At 44.6% G+C, this 21,933-nt stretch overlaps 1 protein-coding gene across 3 annotated transcripts in view; it reads left to right on the plus strand.

Annotated features, from left to right (window-relative positions):
• The window catches only part of PARD3B (par-3 family cell polarity regulator beta), a 423,913-nt gene extending 403,040 nt beyond the window's left edge, over positions 1-20,873 (plus strand). For all 3 annotated transcript variants that reach the window (XM_054830200.1, XM_054830201.1, XM_054830202.1), the window contains one exon: positions 16,067-20,873. In XM_054830200.1, the coding sequence (XP_054686175.1) occupies positions 16,067-16,421 (355 nt within the window). In that variant the 3' untranslated portion in view covers positions 16,422-20,873. The remainder of the gene's footprint in view (positions 1-16,066) is intronic.
• Positions 20,874-21,933: the final 1,060 nt, after the last annotated feature.

The raw sequence follows: 21,933 nt of genomic DNA on the forward strand, positions 1-21,933 counted from the left end.
CCTAAGACTTCTGTGTTGCTCTTCAACTGTGACACTTTGGAAAGTCATGCTTTGGATATTTTGATCCGGGTTGAGTAACACCTTATTCTGCCAGAAATGTCGTAGAAGCTAGTATGAGTCTGATCCAGAACCACTGCAATCCATGGACGTATTCCTACCGATTGCAGTCAGCAGTAAGTTTAGACTGAAATGCGATCACTGTTAGAGCATATTCCTTCATTTCTTTGCTGTCTGGGTCAGTCTGGTAGTAATGTGATAAATGCTGATTAGGATATTTGTTTTTTCCCCAGGAACTCTGCCCACCAATGTTAGCAGTCTCTTTCCATATTTTGGAGATCCCAGAAAAAAGGAATATATCTTTGCCTGCTCTCTGCATTTTTCTCCACCCCATTCCATCTTACCACGGATACAAATGAAGTAAAAGTAGGACTTAGAAATGAATGTAATTCAAGGTTGTTGAAGAATTGCAAACATTCAGACCACTAGTGGTTATGGACCAGTAACTTTGGTAAAAGCAAGCATGGAGCTAAAACTCCTGTTGTACCCTGTTAGAGAAAATTAATTCCTCTTTCTTAAGAATCTTTACCCTCCCCTCCAGGCTTGGAAAAGATTGCATTGTTCTAGCATTTAATAGTTATGTAAATTAGCACTAATTTTGTCACTTAGCACCTGTACGAAATTTTCTACTAGAACAGTTCTTTAAAATATGGCATAAACAAAGCGCAAGATGCACAGTGATACTATTCTTCTGTTGATGCTTATTTGGGAAAATCTGCATAAGCTATTGAGCATCTTTACCACAGGTAAAGATGTAGATATGCCAGAAACATGGCAGCAAAGCTTTGTAGGCATATGGTTGGTGTTAAATAGTACATAGGCCGCTAGTCAGACTTTCAGCAAGCTATATTTTGGAAATATATTAAATACAATAATACATATGCTAAAAACTTAACCACATCTTTATGGTAATGGTAGTGTCTTTGCTGTACTCGAAAACTTCGTCTGCCGAACGTAACTTAATCTGTCTATGGAGCTATTGACAGAACTCATAACTTCTGCTGGCTTCTGCTGATATCGCTGTGGCCTCCACTAGTTCTGCGCTCTGTTTTGCACGAGCAGATGGGATCCTACAGCTGTTTGAATAAATATTAGTTTTAAAGAGTTATTCTGCTCTGATTAACTATTCAGTGCGGGGGGAAATGGCGGGGGAGAGAGCGCCTAAGGAATCTGTCTGCTTCAGGCCTCTTGCCCAACAGGGTTCATGTAAATGTTCGCGCAGTGATGAGGTGAGGAGTCATGTAAACTGGAAGCTGTTCCTCAAGTCACCATCTTCTCTCTGCATGCAGAGTAATTGATAGCTCATGCGCTTGCAACAGCTGAAAAAACAGAGCAGAACATGCAAACACATCCACTCTATAACATACGTGGGAAGCAAGAGGAGGGGAGTGTTAACTTTAATAGAAAGTGAATTATCTGCCATTTTTGTTCCACTCCAGATGTAATTCAGCAAGGAGATTGGATCTGTGCATTAGATAGTCTGAGACAGCACCTTGGAAATTGGCAGCCAGTTCCAGCCAAGGGCGGCGAGAGAGGGCAGTAAATGTGTGAACAAAACCCAGCCCTGGTTATCAAGTAAAACCCTGAGCCAACGGGGGTCCGTGGATATTGACTAGCTGGCACTTTTCTTCATTTAAAAAAGAAAAATAGCCTTTGTTTTCCAGGCGAAGGGAAGTACTTTGAGAGCAGTCTGTTGTAGATCATGACAAAATCTGGCAAGCAAAACCAATCTCAGCAGGATTTCACAGTTGAAAATCCATGTGAATGGCTTTTTGCTTAGATCTAGGTGTTAGCGTACTGTTGTACGTATCCATGTGTCACCAGGTTTTGGTCCCTCATTTAGCATTTTTGTTATGAGTTTTGGCTTGATCTGAGATGCCGTGCTGTAAAGAAAAGGAATATTTGTTTACTGAGAACTGAGATGTCTTCAGTATAAAAAGAATGTATTTTTAGAAGCATGGTATGGTGACAGTTTTTCCCTTCGTTTTGCTTTCTTAAAGAGGTAAAAGTGATACACTCTTGAACTGAAATCCACCACCCAAAACAATAGCTGGGACAAAAGGAGTAAAAGAAAGGGCATACTAACGGTCTTGCTTCCAAAGATCCTCAAACAGCAAACACGCTTTGCAACTATACATTCACAGATTAAAGATTTCCAAAATCGGTTAAAAGCTCTAAGGATCCCGGTAGCCGTGCTCAGAAAGCCTGTGCGACTTTGCTGTGCCTGCTGTTCCTTACTGGCTGACTCGACTTCTGGTAGTCCTCTGATTAGCTTCGCAGGGGTCTCAGAAGGCATCTGGGTCTCTCACTGACTGGGGAATTAGACTGAATTTAGGCTGCCTGAATATACCTGTGCTGGTTTTGAGCCTTTTCTGTAAGGATCCCTTTACTGCGTGGTGTGCTGCAGCCCCCTCTGGAATGGCGAGCGGGAGCAGCTCGGTGGCACAGGCTGTGCTGCGGTACTGACTGCACCACGCTTTATGGCAGAAAGCACAGAGCAGATCGGTTTGAAACGAAAGGGAATTTTTTTTAAAAAAAAAGACTAATTCAATTAGTCGGTTGAAATTGAGTTGGGGTTTACAACTTGAATTTTTAGGCCCAGATCCATCAGAGCACTTAAGCACCTGCTTTACCTTGAATACATTTTGCTTTTCAATAGCAATCATTTGCCTAGCTATCAGAGGCCTCCAGGAAACCTGGACTTAAATGTGCATTGTAAAGCGTGAGGGAAGGATGGCAGACAGTCAGTGGCACTTAGAGACATTTCACTTTTTCACTCCCTGCGCTTTCTGTGGTTTAAATAATGCCTCCTTAATGTTGCTTTAATGCAATGCTTTTTGTTAAATATCCTGTAAATAATATCAAGAAGGGTTATTTAATGAATAATCTGACTTTTTCTTTGAAGAGACTTGTTACTGATCTTAACTTGGAATCTCTTTAGTATTATTGAGGGGAATAACAACCTTAATGTAATTTTGGTTTGATTTCTTTGTGCGAAGGGCTGACAGCTCTCCCTTCTCTCTCATCGCCAAACATCTGAAGAAAGCTCTGTTATTGAGAGATTACTGCAGTGGTCCTTGGTCTTACAGAGATTTCATCAGAAACATTTCGTTTTAATGGACAATGGAAAATGTTCAGCTGTCCATTATTACACTTCTTTGTACACAGTCTAAAAATATAAATGGAAATTATAATTACATCTGTAATGCTGGGTCCCAGCTGAAATCACTTTAATCCCAATGTGGAAAAAAAAAATCAATACAGAACCCTTAACCCTGGTCTTTTCCTCCTTAGACATTTCATTTTCAGTTGTACTAGTTTATACCACAAGTTTTATAAGTTTTTGAAGGCACTTCAGTATACAGAGACCGTTTTGCATCCTTAGAATCATATTGCTGCTTCGTGCTTTTCTGACTTAGAAATGTTCTTCTCGCGCAATGGTTTATATTATAGCTGCTTGATATGATAGGATATTTCTCCCTTTTACTTTTCGATCATTAAAAAAAAGAGGGGCCTTTCAAATGTGGCAAAGTTCTTGCAAAGAAAATCCCATTTTACTTGAAATAGAATTACACATATTTTTGTTAGAGAGGAACCCAACTCAGCATTAAAGATTTAACATCGAGGTTTGGAAGACGTCATTCTCAACTCACCACAGGCTCTCTACCATATTGTGCTTTTTTCCTATGGGATTCAAATAGTAGGTCTGTCAAGGTTAAATATTATGGTTTAGGTTTTTTATATCAACATCTGTAAGTACAGACATGCCATCAAGTGTTTTGCGTTTCTGAAACCTGCATCTTTCTGCAAACCTGGACTTAGACCAATGCTTGTTTTGTTTTGAGTTAGCTTCTGGGGAGGAAAAGAGAGGTTACTTTTATGCCGTAAGGCCTATGGAAACTATTAATTGCCAACTAACTGCAGCTTCCTCTGAAGCATCTGGTTCTGGTAACAGTGAAAGACGTGATGCTGCAATTTAGGGCACACTCTGCTGCACTGCCCCAGTTGTCACATTATTAATAATCGTAGGTGTAACATCCATGTAGCAGAGGTGTGCTGTTCATCTGGTAGAATGTCTTGTTTCTTAGTAATTGCATATATGTACCCATGTCTGGATCGTGAGCACTCAAAAAGTAAAAAATAAATTAACTGCATTTTGGTCAGTCGTTTCTCTGAATACAATTGAAAAGGAATGTTTCCACATGGAGTGAGGCATTTCAGCAACTCACATCTAGTACGCTAGCTATTTATTTGCTGTCTAAGGCTGTCAGGCCTTAACTTCCTGACTTCATTCCAGGATACAGATGTCTCATTCTCTCCCTGCCCTCTCCTCCCCTTTCAGATACCATTCTCCTATACGAGAGCCTAATCCAAAGCCCATTGAAATGCTTCCATTGACATCCAGAGGCTTTGGCTGAGGCGGGATGAGTCTGGGGCACAAAGTTCCTCATCGCATCAAGTTATTCCCTCCTCTCAGTCTGGTGTCTAGGCAGAGCACACGCAGAGCTCTTTCCATCTCTACTTCCCTCTGCAAAGTATCTTGATTTTTTTTTATGAACATGCCACTTCAAGTCTATCACACCACACAATCTGAAAACACTTAGAATGATATTGTAGTAGTGACCTTTATTGTTCATTAGTGAATCAGCAGCGTAGCTTACTGTGGCTTTAAATGAGCTATATAAATTGGTTGTTATTTTCAGTGATGATTCCCTTGATTTCAACATACTAGAGCAAAGGTAATTGTTTGATTGATTCATTATGTGAAAGATTGTTTCAAGTTAGAGGGTGGTTTTATTTATTTTTTTTTCCCCCCAGCCAAATTGAGACATGCTGTCTGGAATCTTTGCCAGGTTCTTACCAGGTTCAGATCAGGAAGTGCTATTGCTTCACTTTTTCTCACTGATGGCATGTGGTGGCCTTCCTGGCTGGCGTAGGGGTGCCTCTCCGATCGCGGTGGTGTTCATCATAATCTAAGCTGAAGCTACTGACAACATCACATCCTGCACATAAGACTCTACTGCACATGGTAGTCTTTGACACGATGTGTATAGGTGTTCAAAAGAAATTAAAGTCTATACCTTGTGGTGCTGTCCAAAGCCTCTCTTTATCTCAGTATTGCCTTGCTCCTATCTTCCAACTGCTGTGCTGTCACCTCTGTAAGTTATCACTAATTCCCAGCTGTTGGCATCGCTTCCCATTGCTCAGGGATGCAGTGTTTTGGTGTGTCTTTAAAGCACATTTTTTTGTCTTCTGCAGCGTGCTCCCTCTTCCCGCTTCAGCAGCATGGTGTCTTCTGTTCTAGGTACATGACTAAGCTGATAACTGTGTTGCCGTAGACTGTGCTTGCTCTCTCTGGAAGGTTGCTGTGCTCCAAGAACTTTGCTGTTGCAAATTTTATCTTGTCATCTGGCATGCAGCATGGTGTGCATATGGCAAAGAAGAAATTTGTTTAGAAGCTACATATCTCCTCTATTACAAGTGTTGGGGGGGATGCACATAGATCTAGGATACTGATGATTGCACCAGTTCCCAAGGAGCAAAGGATGCTGCATGCCCAAGAACCATGCTAGTAAGTCCTGCTGGATCAATGGTGCTGCCCCAGACCAGGAACGCATGGAAGAAAATGGCATAGATGTAATGATGTCTCATGTCATCTTGGAGTCCTTGCAGGCATTGCCAGGGCTGGTGCTGCTGCGGAAGGAAGCAGAGAACAGTAGCCAGTCCAGGAGGGGAAGGACAAAAAAAGTGGCATGAGCGGAGCCGTGGGCTCCAGGAAACCAAACCTGGGCAGGAGGCAGAGAGAACAGCAGGGGATATGGCATTTTGCCCTGTTGTCATGTCCTCCTGTCTCCAGCCTGTGGTCTAACATGATGTGCAGTGACTTCCAGGTTTTCTTTTCTTAAGGAAACAAAGTCTACCAAATGAAAAGGGGAAGGCGAAGAACTGAGCACAGAAGTGCATAAAAGTCAGCAGTTATGTTGTCTTTATCTGTGATTAGACCATGTAGCTTGTATATATCTATAGGCATTAAAGTTAGTGTCATATATATGAGTAAAAACTCTACCTATGCCCGTAAAGCTGGGTTACAGTGATCGGGAGCTGCATTGTGCATTTCCTCCATGCTGTGTGGTTCAGGTCTCAAAGCAATGTTACAGTAAGGTATTTGGTGGTGGCGAGCACGTGTGTCTCATTCGCACGTAGCTATTCTGCCGAGGGGGTGTTTGAGGAACTGAGCGGATTCACGGCGGTGTCTCACCTCTCCAGAATCTGCTTCTGCAACCAGAATCTGGTGCACTAAATGCTCCTCATCTGAGCAAGTCAACAGCCTGTCCCAGGCTGCCGCCTCAGAGAATGGCAGGGACTTTGTAAATACAGGAAACAATTGAATGATAAGTTCACACTTCAGCACACTGCTTAACAACCTGATAACAGTTAATTACATACAGTATTTTTAAATGCAGCAACAGGGAGATAACTCATGCAGTGATGGAGCACAGGCACTTGGGCCTCACGACCGAAGGTTAACCTTTTACTACCCATGTCCCTAAAGAGGCTGGCGGCCTGCAGCTCCGAATCTCACCAGCTTTGAACGTTTACCGGCTAGCGGTAACTCAGGGCCATCACGTAGCGTTTCCTCAGCTGCAGGGAGGGGCAGGGGAAGCTGCGTTCAGCCCTGTAACTTGCAGGGCCCCGCTTTGAAAGAGCAACCCGTGCGCTGGCAGGCAGGAAATGCAGGGTGGTAAAACAAGGGTTGTCTCCACCGTGGGCAGCAGGTAGAGCATGTCCAGTCGGCAGTCGCTCCGCTCGCTGCAGCTGCGCCGATGTTCGTGTAACTGTAGAAGCCCTTAAGGAAGAAGCCAGCATAAACACAGCTGGAACGGGCTGCAGTCGCAGGGCGCTCGTGGCCGTCTGCAAGTCACAGCAGCTGCAGCCAGTGCTACTGCTCTCTGGGCACCGGGTGGGACGCTTCCGTCTCTCCCAGCCCGGTGGGATTTAGGGGTTTGACCCTTGTTATTTAAAGCTCAACTTCAGGACGTCTGCTGTCAGAGCACCCGCAAAGTTTGTGACTTAATGCAAGTCTAATTAACTGATTTGCCTATCCAAATCTGGAGATTTACACACTTCTGTAGAGGCAGCTGTAAAGTTATAACTTCAGCTGTTTATCATGCCCTGAGCCTTTAAATCTCAATTATTAAAGGTGGTGTTTAATGGCTGGCTGGAAAAGGGGTGGTTACCAGAGTGTTAATGGAGTGCGGCAAGCCAGGAAATCTATAATCTAATGCCTGTATAGAAATGAATGGTTCTAACAAAAGAAAATATAGGGGGGGAGGATGTACTTACAGGCTGCTTGTGCTGTTTAGGAGCAAATCAGTATGTGAGCAGTAGAGGAACAATGGGGACTGAAATAGTGCCTGAAGAAGGAAATAAGAGCTGCTTAGTTTTAAGGTCTCCCTCACCCCCCAAAAGCAGCCATCATTCTCCTCTGGATCTTGAGCTTTGCCTTTGTTGCAAAGGGGAAAAAAGGGAATCGCACATCCCAAGGAGTTTAACAGAATGTCTGGACTCAGAAAGAAACAAAATGGAGGAAAAAATAACCAGCTACAATCAGTTTCAAAAATCATTTTCCTTTTTTATTGAAGCATGGTTTTACTACCCAGTTTGTGCCATCGGAGGCAGAATTGACAGCCATGCTTCATCATGGCAACGGGAGAAAATGCTGCAAGGAATGCTTTAATTTAAATGAGAGATGCTTTAAAAAAAAAAAAGAAAAGCCTAAAAGCTTGGTAATAACATTAATAACCACTTCTTACAGGTTTTTACTAGCCCACTAAAGATCAGACAGCGTGTTAAGATCCCAGCGGCTGAATAGTAAAGACCTGGGCCCAGGTTGTTATTACTTAGGAAGATTCTTTTAATGACTTCTGTTATTTGTTGAAAATCATTTGAACAGCACAGCTGAATAATCACCACGCTTTAAATTCATTTCACGTGAAAAATGAGAACAGGATAGAATTTGGGTTTACGTGTCTTTGAAAGCACTTGATGAAACCGGCGTGGATGGCAGTAGTGCTGTGAATGGATGGGCGAAGGGAAGGAGCCCGAGCCATGTGTTTGTTTCTTTCTGAAGAGGGATTTAGACTATGCCAGCACAATTTCTTTTAAATCAAATGAAAATCTCCTGAATCACCACAGGACCTTTAATTTCTACCCTGAGAGCCTCCAAAAAAGCAGAGATCTGCTGTAGAGGTTAGGGTGAGGCAAAGAGATCTGGACAGTGTTTCTGGCTTTTGTGCTGCCGCTGTGCTGGGGCAGCGTCGGGCTGTCACCCCTCTGCGTCTCTCTCCCTTCCCATTGCTTGCCAGCTCTTGAGGGAAGTATCTGGCGCTTCTCATGGAGGGGTAGCGGGGATCCCCTGTCCATTGGAGCTACTGCACCGTAATGCAGTAGCAGTACAAATAACGTTGCCATAAGAGAGATTTCACTCTAGCATCTGGCCCCAGTGGTGGCAGTTCTGCGTGTGTTCAGTACTTTGTATTAGTTTGAGTGTGCATTGAAATGCAAAATTCAGCTGAGAAACTTAACCATTTGCTTCTCTTGCTGGCTTAAGATGCATACGTCCTTTAAAAAATTTTATCCCCTCCAATGCAAATTGGCCGGCATAGTCTCAGAAACGTGACACAAGAGACCAAAGGCCAAGATCTCTTTTAGTCTATAGGAAGAGCTTTCGGCCCCTGCTGATCTGCAAAACAAAAGACCAAAGGGACCTTAAAATCTCATCCAGGTCTCTCCCCGACAGAGCATGGGGGTTCCTGAGCAACAAGCATGACTGCTTAGCATTGAGAGTAGGTTACCAGTGCCAAGAGGTTAATGACTCACACAGTATTATGTTGTATTGAATAATGAATAACATATGAAATGACACATGTTGTAATGACTCGCTACTTAAAGTACCAATCTACTTAAGATCCCTTTAAGCTTGGAGAGATCACAGTATAGCGATGTCTTGTTCAATAGGTGCTACTTTATTTTATGCCTCCTGGTAGAAGAGATGTACCATGCCTGAGAGCACATGAACGAAACAAGTGGGGAATTGAGTAGGAAGGATTATTGGGCTAGTTGTTTTGAATGCGTATTGGGCATTTATAAAGCACTGGCTAGCATATTTGGGGGTTTGTTGCTGTTGATTTGCGGGTTTTAATCCTGATTATCACAGTTCCTGTATTTATAGGTTGGATTTAGGGAAGGAAAGAAAGGGGAGCTTTGCCTGCAGGATGGGATTATCAGAAGCTGGTCTGAGATCTGCTGTGGAAAATAAACTACTGCTGGAGCAAAGGAGCAACACAATGTTTTATGGCTTTGTTGCTGATGGGAGGGGTTTAATTACATGGCACTCTGAATTCTGATGTTAACCAGTCTGTGACATAGTTTGCTCCGTTAGGGATTGAGAACCATCAGTTTGCTTGCATGCAAAATAGACTGTTCATGCTGTAATAAGAAATCTTACATAATCTTATAGTAAAATTTTAAACCTGTCAGACTACTGTTTTCCTGTCTTACAGTTGTTTCTGCAGTCTGCTTATCTGCATGGAAAGTTAGTATCTGACTAAACTTTATGCCTGGTCCTGGGTGTAAAAACAAGTGGGACACCTAAACGTCTCCAGTTGCTAAGAACTGCCCAGGGAGCTGCGCGGTCCTCTTCAAACAGGGACTTTGTTCTCCAGTTGCTTAAAGGCTAGACTTCAACTAGAGTAGTATAAACATGTCTATACATTTAACTTTCCGAGATTGTGGTGCTTTTGCTGTTTGTTTCTGAATTTTCTAAGCTGTAATACTGTAGAGAGAGAAAAACTATGTATACAAGCTCTTATGTTCAGGCCAGTCAGGGCCACTGTTAAACTTTGCAAAACTGCATGCAGGGGAAGAGAATCAGGCCTGCCTGCATTGCATCTGAAACGTACTTTTGCTTGAATTTCAAACCAACTTGTATGGATCCCTCCTTCTCCAAATCTAAACAAAATATGAATTCTTTAAAAAGGGGAGAGAGAGATTTTTCCGCTCTTTCTTCCCCCCCCAGTAACGCAGGTCATGAAATGATCATTATTTTTATGGGTCTGCAAAGCCTGTAGAAGTCAAAGCTATGTAATATGCATTGCAGAGTGTTCTGCTAATCCAGTCCAACCGCAGTCGTGCCTGGCCCAGGGATGAGGGTCTGGTAACTGGAAACCTGACACTGAAGGAATTCCAAACACAGTCCTCAAACTAAAAACAGCTCTCTCCACATGGCATGTGCTACATGAGAGCCAGGGATTGTATTCGTTTACGTTATCTGATTTTTTAGCCCTGCATTGTTGATAAAAGAACAGGAGAAGAAAGCACCTCCACAAGCTCAGCCCATAAATAATCTGTGTGGTGTGTTTGAGGTTAGTACGACATTGCTAGACATCTGCCTTCTTGCGAGAGGTACAAGCCTGTCAGACAGCAGCCACTGAGCACTTCCTTGTGCTGCAGATTCTTCCCAGTGCTAAGATACCAAATTTGATTTCCAGTGGCTTTTTAAATGCAAAACCCGTCATTGACTATGGGAAGTATTGGTCTGAAACAGCAAAGAATATTTGTTGTAGGAGTATCTTGCCTGTTAAGATACAGAGACAGACTTTAATGAAGCTCAGAGTCGCGCAGTGATTTTTTGAAACCTGCAGTGATTTAAAAAAAAATTTTTTTTTTTACATTATATGCACATTGAATATTAAGCAACAGAAGTTTTTAGTGCCACTGAGTACAAACAGCACCGCTGTGTCTTTAATACTGTATCTGGAGAGATAGGGACTACGTGGTCTTTTCAGTCAGTTGTTTTTAGTGTGTGTTGAGAAGAGCTTTATAAAGACACTGTGTAATGTATTTGATACTGTAAGATTGTTTGTTTGCATAATTTAATTCTTACATCAGCTTCTCCTTTCTTCTTTAAAAGTAGATCCTCCTGGCTGAGAACAAACAGCATGCAATCACGATGCATACAATAGAGTTCTTCAGTGAGAATTTGGACACAGATAGGACCTTGTTGCTTTCTCCTGTTCTTTAATCACAGCCTGAGCTGCCTGATGCCATCACCCAGAGTCTCTCTTGTCTTGCTTAGACATGAAAGAGACTGCAGCCAAATGTGGGCTTTCCATTTGCCACTTAGTCTTTGCCTGTCTTTGAAGTTTATTTCAAGAAGTACTCCCTGACAAAGTAAGAAGGCAGGTTTTCATGTGAGATTATATCCCTTGCAAAATATTCCCTCAGCAGTGAGAAGGAGACATGATGTGAGAAGAGAGCATTCCCTTCCTTGCTTTTTACCAGGCACTAAGAGGGTGACCTCTGTGATTCTCCCGATAGAACAGAGGCAAGAAAAACTCTTTGTCATGATGAAATCCAAACCCCCAACATGACGGGGCACAGCATGAACAGCCAGACCGTCATTTTCCTTTCCTTTCAGATAACCCAAGTGTGCATCTCGTGGCTGGTGTTAAAGGTGATCTGCAAATGGGGGTTAACAGTGAAACACAGTAAACCTGAAACTCTTAAAAATTCTGCAGCAAAGCCAGAAAATATTAGATTTTATATTCTTTGTGTGTGGAAGATAAATAAAGCAGTGATAGAAGAACAACTACTTCAGGCTTTACTTGTCATAGAGAAAATAACAACACATGTCCTGTTAATTGAACATCAGTCACAAGTTACCTACTTTATTTGGACAAGGCTACTTTGTGCTCTTAAAGTTCAAAATGGATCACAGTTCTTACCTGGTGAGTCATTTAGGAGATAAACCAGTAGAGCTGCTAACCAGCATATGAAACGATATGGCGTGACAGGCTTGCAACTACCTGTGTGTGTGATCTATAATTTCTCTGCAGGGGAAGGTGAGATTGCGCTTCCTCGCAATAAAATGAACATTTTAAGGGGCACCTTGCCCCTGAAATTTGAGGCGTGCATTTTCACACTGCCCCACCAGTTTCACTCCCTTCTTCACCCTGGTGCTTCTGCCTGCCTTCCTTCCACTGCTGCTTCAGCAGCAGCCTCTGCTTTTAGCTAGACCTGCATGGGTGATGCATCTTCCAGTGGGAGCCAGCCGAGCTGAACTATCAGCAAAAACACTTTTTGAGCTCTGAGATCAGTTCCTTCCCAGGATGTTGTGTCAGCTTCCCTACCTTCTGCCTGCCATTAATAGCGGTGGACCACCAGGTCAAACAACTGGCCAAAAATCTGGAAAGCAGCTGACGGTCAGAGCAGCTCCTACTCAGCATGTCCTCTCAGAGGGCACGCTCCTGGCCTGGTCCTTTTGAGTGGCTGGACCTGCTTGACCCAATTTGTGGATTTTTGATCACTCCCCTGGGTCACTGATTTTCCACTTGAGGTTATTGGTTTGACCCTCAAACCATGGGTCACTTGGGAGGTGTGATATGGCCCTTTGAACTCTGAACTCATCAGGAGCCAACAAAAACAGTGAGGGAGGGGAGAAGAATTTCATTAAGACCTCCTCAGAGGTGGCAATGTCTGCTGAGCAAAAAGGCAGGGATTGTTTTGCTTCTTGCAGAAACAAGCAGAACATCTACAAGGGCCTGCCAAGTAGAAAGTGTTTGGTTTGAGTTGTTACAGCAATTTAAGGGTAAACAACAGCATATACTTTTACACCATGAGCTATCAAGTGAAAATGGTGTTGCTTCAGAGGAGCCCCGCTCTTCCTGCTGGGAGCTGCCCCCAGCATCCCAGACTTACTCCTAATGGTGACAGCATTTCTATAGCCAGAGCTTGATATCTGTAGGTGTTTCTTCTACCTCAAAAAGACTTTCTGATGCTTAATTTGACACAACTGGGGAGGGAAGACTGGTTTTTCCTGTATTTTAAGACTTGTCAGATGGAGGTTCATGTCGGAGGTTTGTGGAGACCCCAGGCTGTTGGTTTGCAGTGTGAGCAGCTTCCTAAGAGCAGGCTTCACCGGGCATGGCTGCTAGGCGGGGAAGAATGAATCCTCAGGAAATAACTCGGCTTCAACATGCAGTGCTGGTCATAAAAGGGAAGAAAAGTGTTGTCATCGTAGCGTGTGTATCTGCACACATAACACCCACGGGGATCACCAGGGGAAGTGAGCTGGAGAGTGTGGTGCAGCCACGAGGTTATCTTTCATGAAATTTCCCAGTCCTGCTGCCGGGGGGCTGCCTCTCGGGCAGTTACTAGGGTTTCCCAAGGTTTTACTCATGCAAGAGTTCTGGTAATCATTGGTTAGATCACTGCTTGTATTATTGCCAAAGCTGCTAAAAACCCCTCACAAATCTGTCTTCCTGGGGCTTTCCTAAAGGATCCATGTGAAGTGGATTCAAGCCTTGTCTGAATGTACAGCTTCTCCTCCCAGCTGCTAAGCCCTGACCGTGGGGAAGACACTTGAGAATGATACCACCCGTGGGTGTTTCACCCTCAGAGGAGGGAAACCGGTGCTGAGAGTGAACAGCTGGGATATTTCTTTATTTTTTAAAGAAAGATTTTTCCCTTCCCACATGTTCCTCTCTGCAGTTTCTCTACACATCCAGAGACTGTATTAGCTGTAAGTGAACCAGCAATGGATTTCGTTTTGTAGCATAGGTAACAGCAATGAAGACCTGATGGCACAAGCTCAAGCAGCTTGGGTACATGCCTCAGGTCTGGCACGCTTGCGCTTTGATTGCTCAAGCACATCTTCACTGCACAGTCCGGGGTCAAAGCTGCCTGAATGTGCTACGCTCTGCGCAGCCACAGCTTCTGTGGCAATGGTGTCCCACTGTCTCCTAGAACTGGACCGGCTGAGCTTTCCTGGAAACAGGTCTTTGGGCTGGACGGCAAAACACATCCCCCTCTTTTCCTGTAACATCCAGACCTCACGTGAGTTGAGGAATGAGCTGTGTGCTGAAGGCTCAGTAGATGATGCTGGTGGCTCAGTCCTGTTCTCCACAGTCATTTTGGTACCAATTCATCTTGAATTTGTTATTTTAGAGTAATTCAATTTTGCGGTTAGAGCTCTGTCCAAAAGCTACCCGACTCTTCAGTGAATTCTGGATCAGGTTCCAAGCTCAGTCCCTTTTTAATGTGATCCACAAGAATTTGGTTGATTATAGCTGCCAATGAGAACATCTTACAAAATCTAATGTACAGGATTTTGAGCGTTATCCTTATATTAAAAGGTGATAGGTGTAGGTTTGACATTTGTTCCTGTTGGTTTGCTGCTTGACACAAAGCAGTTCCTACCATTGCAGAAGCCTTTTATGATTGGAAGTGCACAGAGGAATTGGAAGCTGCGTGTGATGGGACTCGCTAGTGAACGAGTCTTCATATAGAAATACACGAAGCAACTCTTTGGCCTGCCGTGGAAATCAGGCTTTGTTGCAAGGTGTAGGTGTGTGAGCAGAGAGAGCAGTTGTCTCAATGCATGAGGTTAAGAGTCCTTTTAGTATCTCTGAGGGTGGCTTCAGGCCCTTCAGCACTTTGTCTGGACTGTCTCACCGGGAGGGGGCGGGGGGGGGAAGCCAGGAGTGCCTGTCTTTTATAATGTTCTGTTTTTAAAGCAAAAAGTCTCTGGGGAGCATAGGGTCCTAAAAGTCCAAGGCCTGGAATTCTTCCTTTTGCTCTTTCCATTTTAAACAGGAAACATTTGCACTAAGTTATTCCAGGGGGAGAACTGTAGGTTCATTTCAAGGCAGATAATGTTTGTTCATTGCCTGTGTCCATGATTTACCCCATGGGCTTAAACGAGTGCAGCAGAAAACCACATGTTTTGTTTTACTTCATGCGAAACAAGTTCCAGTGGAGTCTGGGAGCCCAGATTAAGAAAGGGAGAGCATGCTTGTAAAATCTCTGTGTGAACAAAAGAGAGGCATTGACGAATTGTGAACACCTGATCTGCTGTACCAGAATGATGACTTTTTTAATAACTCTATGCAAAGAATATTTAAACAGTTGTTGAGTTCAGTCCCAAAGCCACAGAGCAGGTGTAATTGATTTATACTTTCAGCCCCTGTTTTGGGTCAAAACCCTGCCGTCTTCCTGCAGCTCTCACTAGGAGAGAAGCTTCCTCTGCAGTCAAGGGGAGGTTTTGCCCAAAGTACAAAGACATTTGCAATCAGACTGGCAAAAACTCCTAATTGAGTTGAACTTTTGGGGATGCTCTGGTGACATATCTGTGAGAACATTTCAAAAGTATGACAAGTTAAGCTGTACTAGGAAAAAATATCAATGCTTCATTAGTGCAAATCATGGAATTAAGATGCAGAAAGCTACAGAGAGGGCTCCACAGCACATCCGCAGGGATGACATGTTCACATGTTGTTTTTCACGTGAACTAGAGCTTGTCAGATCCATACTGATGCAGACAAGTTACAGGGCTGTTATATCAGCCCTTCTAGATCACAGGAGTTTTTTTGAAACCCCATTGACAGCTCCCCCATTAAAAACAGGTATTGTAGCCTGACATCCCTTTTGTTTCTTCCAGGAGTTCCAGTTTTTCCAGCTATGGTGTTTGGAAAGTTTTACAGCCTGACATGTTAGGAGAAAAAATAGTGGGAAATGGCTTGGAAAGCGTGAATATTTGTGCACATAAAGCTTATGGGATTTGCAGACTTGCAGACCCAACTCATCTGTTTATCCTCAGGCTAGATAAGATTCAGTCAAACATGCATTGTTTAAAGGAGCTTTGTTTCCATTATGGCAAATGGATCACAGGAGGCTGACTTTGGGAGCTGAAGGGCTCCAGTGCTCCCCCATTGTAAAAGGGCTGTGATGTGCGCTGGACCCTTCCTCCAGCGTCCTGGGTGTTACAGACTTTTGTAGCGTGCAGGTGGGAGGCTTGTTATCCTTCAGAAGTTCTTTTGATTCATCTGGACCTGTCATGCTTGAGGTGGCATTTCCTTTCCCAAAGTAAACATAGATTGTGAGTACAATAATGTGTCGCTTGGCTGGTAGACTGCCTTTTTACGTGCTTTATTATGTTTTTCCTCCTCAGGCGTGGACCTGCAGAGCCATTGGAATATTTAACAGGGCCACGAGTAATATACACAGAGAGAGATCTTCCCTACTACCAAGGAGGACAGCCTGGTGTCCACCCGTCTAAGGGGAACTACATCCGCGCACCGGACACAAGAGTAGCAGAATTGAGGTACCCCCAGTACTACCCAGCCCAGCCTGTTACAAACCAGCACAAAGGACCCCTCCGGCAGGACGTCCCACCTTCCCCTCCTCAGTCTCACCGAGCACCAGCTTACAATGAAATTGTCCGACACCGTGGGACCAGTCCAGACCAGTACCAGTACAGGCAACAGGATCCCAGGCAGAAGAACCCCATGACTGCAGCTGTATAGCCACACTTTGGACTTGCCAGCACAGCCTGGGGGGAAGCCCGTCAGACATCATCTTTGTAGAGTTGTTCCCAAGCGTAGCTGCCTGTAAGAATGGCACACGAGACCTGGAGTCGTTCTTACTGAGCTGGGCTCAGCGTAGGTGCTTTCTAACAGGCGAACTAAAGCCACGTGAGGTACGATGTGTTTTGAATATGTGAGGTACCAGACAGTTGAGTATTTTTTAATTCCTTTTAAAAATAGAAAGTGGCTGCTGGAAATGAAGCGCAACACTTAATACACCTCAGGGCTATTTACCGAATCCAGTTACACCTATACAGTATGTAGCTGTCTGTATAAGGGCAGTGGTGTCACCAGAGTTTACTTCAGAGAGCTGTTGTAGAGCCTCTAAGTGAGAACGCAGCGTGCAGTAGGGACTTCATGCAGAGCTGGGGATCTTGTGTAATCCAGTGTGTGATCATGAGTTGACGAGGGACTGCCGCGGAGGTAGCAGCCACATTCCAGGCATGTTCAGACCAGAGGCTGTGTGCTTTAAGGATGCTGGAGTTCCAGATTTGTAATCTGGCCTCTGTCTTCCTCTTTCTGTTTGGTGGTGGCAACGTCTGTCTTGTAGCCTTCATTCTTTTGCAAGATTCTCCTCTTATTGCACCTGCTGCATATGGAGTAAGGCAAAAAGCTTTATCCGCCATGCTAGGACAGGCTCAGAGAGGACAAGGCAGTCACCTACCTGAGAAGTGTGTGTCTGTAAATGTGCGTGTGTGTGCTTGTGAGTGTTTCTTAGTTATACGGTGTGCGCTCTTTAAATGTAAACCCTGGAGATCAGATCCTCAGCTGCTGTCAGTAAGTGTCGCTCATGGGGTTTCGGTGGAGCTGGCCTGTAAGGAGTGGCTGAGGAGGTGGCCATGGACATGGGCTCCCTAACTCATATTAAGTTCCTGTGTCAGGTGCTGCCTCGGCTCGGGCTGGGCAGCCCCTTCACGGCCCGTTACAGCCAGGTGCCTGCCAGCGGCGTGCCCTGCCCTCGGGAGCCCACAGCCACCTGAAGGCACCTCTCGGTGCGGGGCCCACCCCCAGTCCCCCAAGGGAAGCTCAGCCTCGGTCAGTGCCAAGCCGGTGCCAAGTGCCAAACTACTCAAGTTCCTGCAGCCGGGGCCATCAGGCCAGCAGGGAAAGGGGCTTTTCACAGCAAGGGGTGAGGGAAAAGACAAGGAAAGGGACAGAGAGGGCTTCAAGACCCTGGAGCCCAGGAGGAAGAGGAGAAGAACAGCTGTTCATTGCAAGTTATTTGCAGCAGTGCATAGGAAGAGAGGAGGTGTGGGTGGGGAGAAGGGACCAGCAGCGCAGCAGAGCCGTGGGGGGACAGGGCAGTAGGGTACGTGCTCGGCTTTTTGCCCCGCGCAGCCTGAGGTTGCTCTGCAGCCAGCCAGCTTGGGAGGAGGTTGGAAATGCACATCCCCAGCCATGCACAGGGCCCTGTGCTGCCCGGCCCAACAGGGCTGGGGGTGCTCAGAGATTTGTCTCAAGGATTTTGTCACAGGGAAACCATACAGTCTTGCCACCTAGAAATGTATTTTGTGAAGTTTCCAAGTGTCCTTAATTCCTCGACTTCTGCCTTTTGAGAGTGTTATTAAACCATTTGGGCTCCTCTCCTCAGCAGGGAGAGACTGTGACCTGGCCAAGGATTAAGCACAAGGATTTCTTTGATGTCTTTTTGACACCTTTGGTATGCAACAGATTAAATCACATAGGTCACTTCCCCAGGAAGGTTTCTCCTGCTAGGAGCATGTCCCTTTACTAGATATCCCTGGGAAAAGGGCTCGTTAGGTGCAGGGCAGGGTGGGTCTGTGCGCTGCTGCTTTCCAGGGGCCACCGCCGGTAGGTAACGGCCCTGATGAGAAGCAGCGTTCAATCCCAGCCAACGTTTCTTCTGTGCTGCTAATGCTGGTGAGAGACTGGCGTGTCCCTGAGGCACAGGGAGCACTTGCAGCTGCCCGGCTGGCTGGCAGGCTTTAGCATTTGCATTCTCACCAATCTCTAACCACCAGCCAGGCTGGGAAGCAGGGGAGAGGAGAGAGCTTTGGGGTGGTGGGGGAACATCTCCATGATTCAGATACTGGGCTGGACTCCCTGGGGCAGGGGCAGGCACAGCTCTAAGTCCAGTCAGGAGGAAGCATTGGTGGGAGGGAGAGAGGGAGGGAGAGGAATGCAACTGATTATGAAGCAAGTGTGTTCGGTTCTTGTTCCATTTCTTTCTGCCCTCTTCCCTAGTAATGTAGGAGGGGAAAAAACTCTGGAGGGAGGGTTGGATGTAAAGCTGGATGTCTCTCGGTACCCTCCATAAATAAGGCGCATTCCCCAAGGAAACTCTGCCTGTCGTGTACGTGCTGTACACAGCCTTGTACTTCTCTCAAAGATTTTTAGATGCTGTAGGATACTCAGCCAGGACTTGGCAGCCACAGGGTAGCCGCTGGTATTATGAAGGCCCGCTGAAAGTGAAGCGAAAACAAATTAAAATACTTTCCTTTCCCTCCTTGAAATATAACCCCTGATACATTTGATCCAGCTGTAAAGAAACTAATATGTTTGTGACAGTGGCTTTATCAAGCCAGGCCACAATTAAGAACAGCTCTGAATATAAGCTACTGCCTTTATAAATCACTCTCAACTAACCCTTCGAATGACATCACAGCACAGTGAACAGAACTTATTTACAGTATTTCAAGAGCCAGGGCCAAATAAAATCTGGATGGAAACAGCTTCTGGGTTATTTATAGCCTTTGAAGGACCTGCACAATTGTCTCCCCGTAACCTGAATCTCTCCTTAAGAGCTCCCCTTGACTGCATCGGCTCCACTTGGTTGAGGCGGACAGATCAAACGAACACCTTCTGAGCTGTTAATCTTACCCAACAGGCTATTAAATGATGCTTCTGCTGTTAAATCAGTACAGAGCTTAAAAAAAAAAAAAAAAAAGTGTTACAAGTATAATATATGGATGCATCCTACAGGTGAGGAGCTAAGGAGGAAGAACAGTCTGACTTAGCTGGGGGAACAAGACCAAAAAGTATTACAGAGCATCTCATCAATCTCTGGTGCCATCGTTCTGGGAGAAAACTGCCAATTGCTGGTTTAATATCTGGTAGAGGTACGGTATTTTCAAAAGTATAATGTGTAACTACAGTATATATAGTCAGCTTCTCTGCAGTGTAAAATGTATGATTTTAGCACCATATTGTGGAAAAATATGTACCGTGCAGAATTCACGAGGTGCTATAACTGACGGTTGAAAATACACACTTGCAAAATCCAAAAGAGCCGTTAAGTAACAAGTTGTTCTTTTCCCCATATGTCCATATGTTTGGGAAAATTATGAGTCTGAAATGCTCTTGACACGTAATTGCCTCACACTCCCTCATCCAAAATGTGCCAGTCCAGCAGTAAAGTTACTGACGTAGCGGGTGTGAAGGGAGAGCTTGGGTTTGCCACAGGAGCAGCGTGCCATAAGTGTGCGTGTGAACAGGAGTCAAGACAAGAGGGAGAGAGGCCCGCTCCCACGCGAAGCTGGAAGCTTTGATTTCCTGAGCCGGTGGCGTGCAGCCTGCGTTTCTGGCTCTGGCGCAGGGCCAGCCAGGCCCAGCAGTTGAAAGATTAAGAGATAGAAAAAGAGCCTGTGGATTTTCTGAGTGACCACCCACTAGTGAGCCATGATCTTGGCCTGCGAGCAGACATTACCACTGTGATATATTATGATGCAGAAGTCTCTAGGCATCCTTCGAATGCATAAAGAAATATCAATTGCCCTTTGTGGGGGGGGGGGGGGGGGGGGAAGGGGGAAATAAGCATTTTAAAAAAAAAAAAAAAAAAAGGCTTCTGCCTTGAAAAAGTGCATGCAGCCCTGAATTCCAATTCACTCCAGCTTCCTGATCTAGAAATAGCTTCACATGCTGCCTAATTTTTTTACAGATGAATTGTGCTACCTCCTCCTCCCAGCCATCACAGATTTGTTTATCAGAGAGTCAGTGCTGTGAGAATCCTACCAACTGCTCTGCCAGGGCCACATCCTGACACTGCTCTGAGCAGGGGCTGTTTTGCACTTCCAAAAGGCCCTACACCTGTGCTCTCCATCACAGTTGTTCTGCAGAGTCTCTAAGCCTTACGTGCAAAATCAGAAGCACTATTCGCTGTCTCTGCATGGAAGAGAAGGCTTTGTAAGACACTGTTCTGTTATTGTGGGGGAGAGAGAGGTGTTTGTGATCCTGACAATACCTGTGTGCTTAAGTGAAACTGATTTAAAAATCATGCGTGATTGTTTTGGGGGAGAAATTCAACACACAATTCGAGAGGTTTTTTCTAGTACCACATCAAAGATTTTGATCTTTTGTTACATATGGCTATATAAATTTTACCTGTTTTATTTTGCATTAAAATAAAGGCTTTAAGACTATATATGATTATGTATTTGTATGTAGAGTCTTTCTCTTCTTTGTATCTACAAAGTTGTCCTCACCCCTGGATGTGATTTGATATTAGAAGACCATGCGTGATCAGGCCAGATCAGAATTGGTAAGGTGACTTTTTTTAATAAAAAAACCCAACACAACAGCTATGCATTGCCTTGTAGAAAAAAAACATCGCAGGGCTTAGCTTGATTCAAATCTGCATTGTCTTCAGTTGTAGAGCCGGAGTCCTGCTGATCTCATAGCCCTGACTGAAAGAGGAAGCGAGAGAGAAGTCCCCTGCCATCTCTGCAAATTTCAGCTTAGGCAACTGCATGTTCATTGCTAAGGTTCCCCAGACAGTTTCATCTCAACATCGAGCTCTTCTCTTGCTGTCGGTAACAACTGAGCTGTTCTGCGGCCGCGTAGCAGGTACGAGGTCCAACCAGCCGAGGCTGTATTTCAGAGAGATGGCTGCAGCGCTAGCTTGCCAGAGATTTAGGACTCCTTGAAAGTTTTACACAGGTACTTAACTTGAGGTACGTGGGTCATTTCACTGAAGCTGATGACACTACTTTTCATACTCCAGATTATGCGTAAGCATAAATCTTTGTAGGATCAGAGCTGTGGGTTGCAAAGCACACTGAGATTCAGGCAAGGGTGTTATGTTAGATGAAGTAATTTTCAAAATAGCAGATATTTAAGTGAAAAGTCACTAGAAATCAGAGAAGGAAGAATGTAGCCTTTGAGATGAAAATTTTGGTGTACTACAAAGGAAAAGGAAAGAGTAAAAGAACAAAACAGAAGGACAGAGAAGTGCAGAAGGTTGACAACACAAGATATAGCAGAAATTGCAGTAATGGTTCAGTAAAAATAAATGTGTACTGCACTCCAAAACATTTTGAATGCAGATCTTGGTATTTATGGCCAAGACAGTTCATGGGCAACTCTGAGTCAATTTTAGCATATATTCAATTATAATTCACATAGATGCCCATTTTAAAAGTTAACGGGTTGTAACTCGCACTTATAGCTAAAAACTGGACAAATAAACTGCTGATACCTCAGTTTCTCCTTCTGG

This window comes from Grus americana, chromosome 6 (genome assembly GCF_028858705.1).
Source record: "Grus americana isolate bGruAme1 chromosome 6, bGruAme1.mat, whole genome shotgun sequence".
NCBI lineage: Eukaryota > Metazoa > Chordata > Aves > Gruiformes > Gruidae > Grus > Grus americana.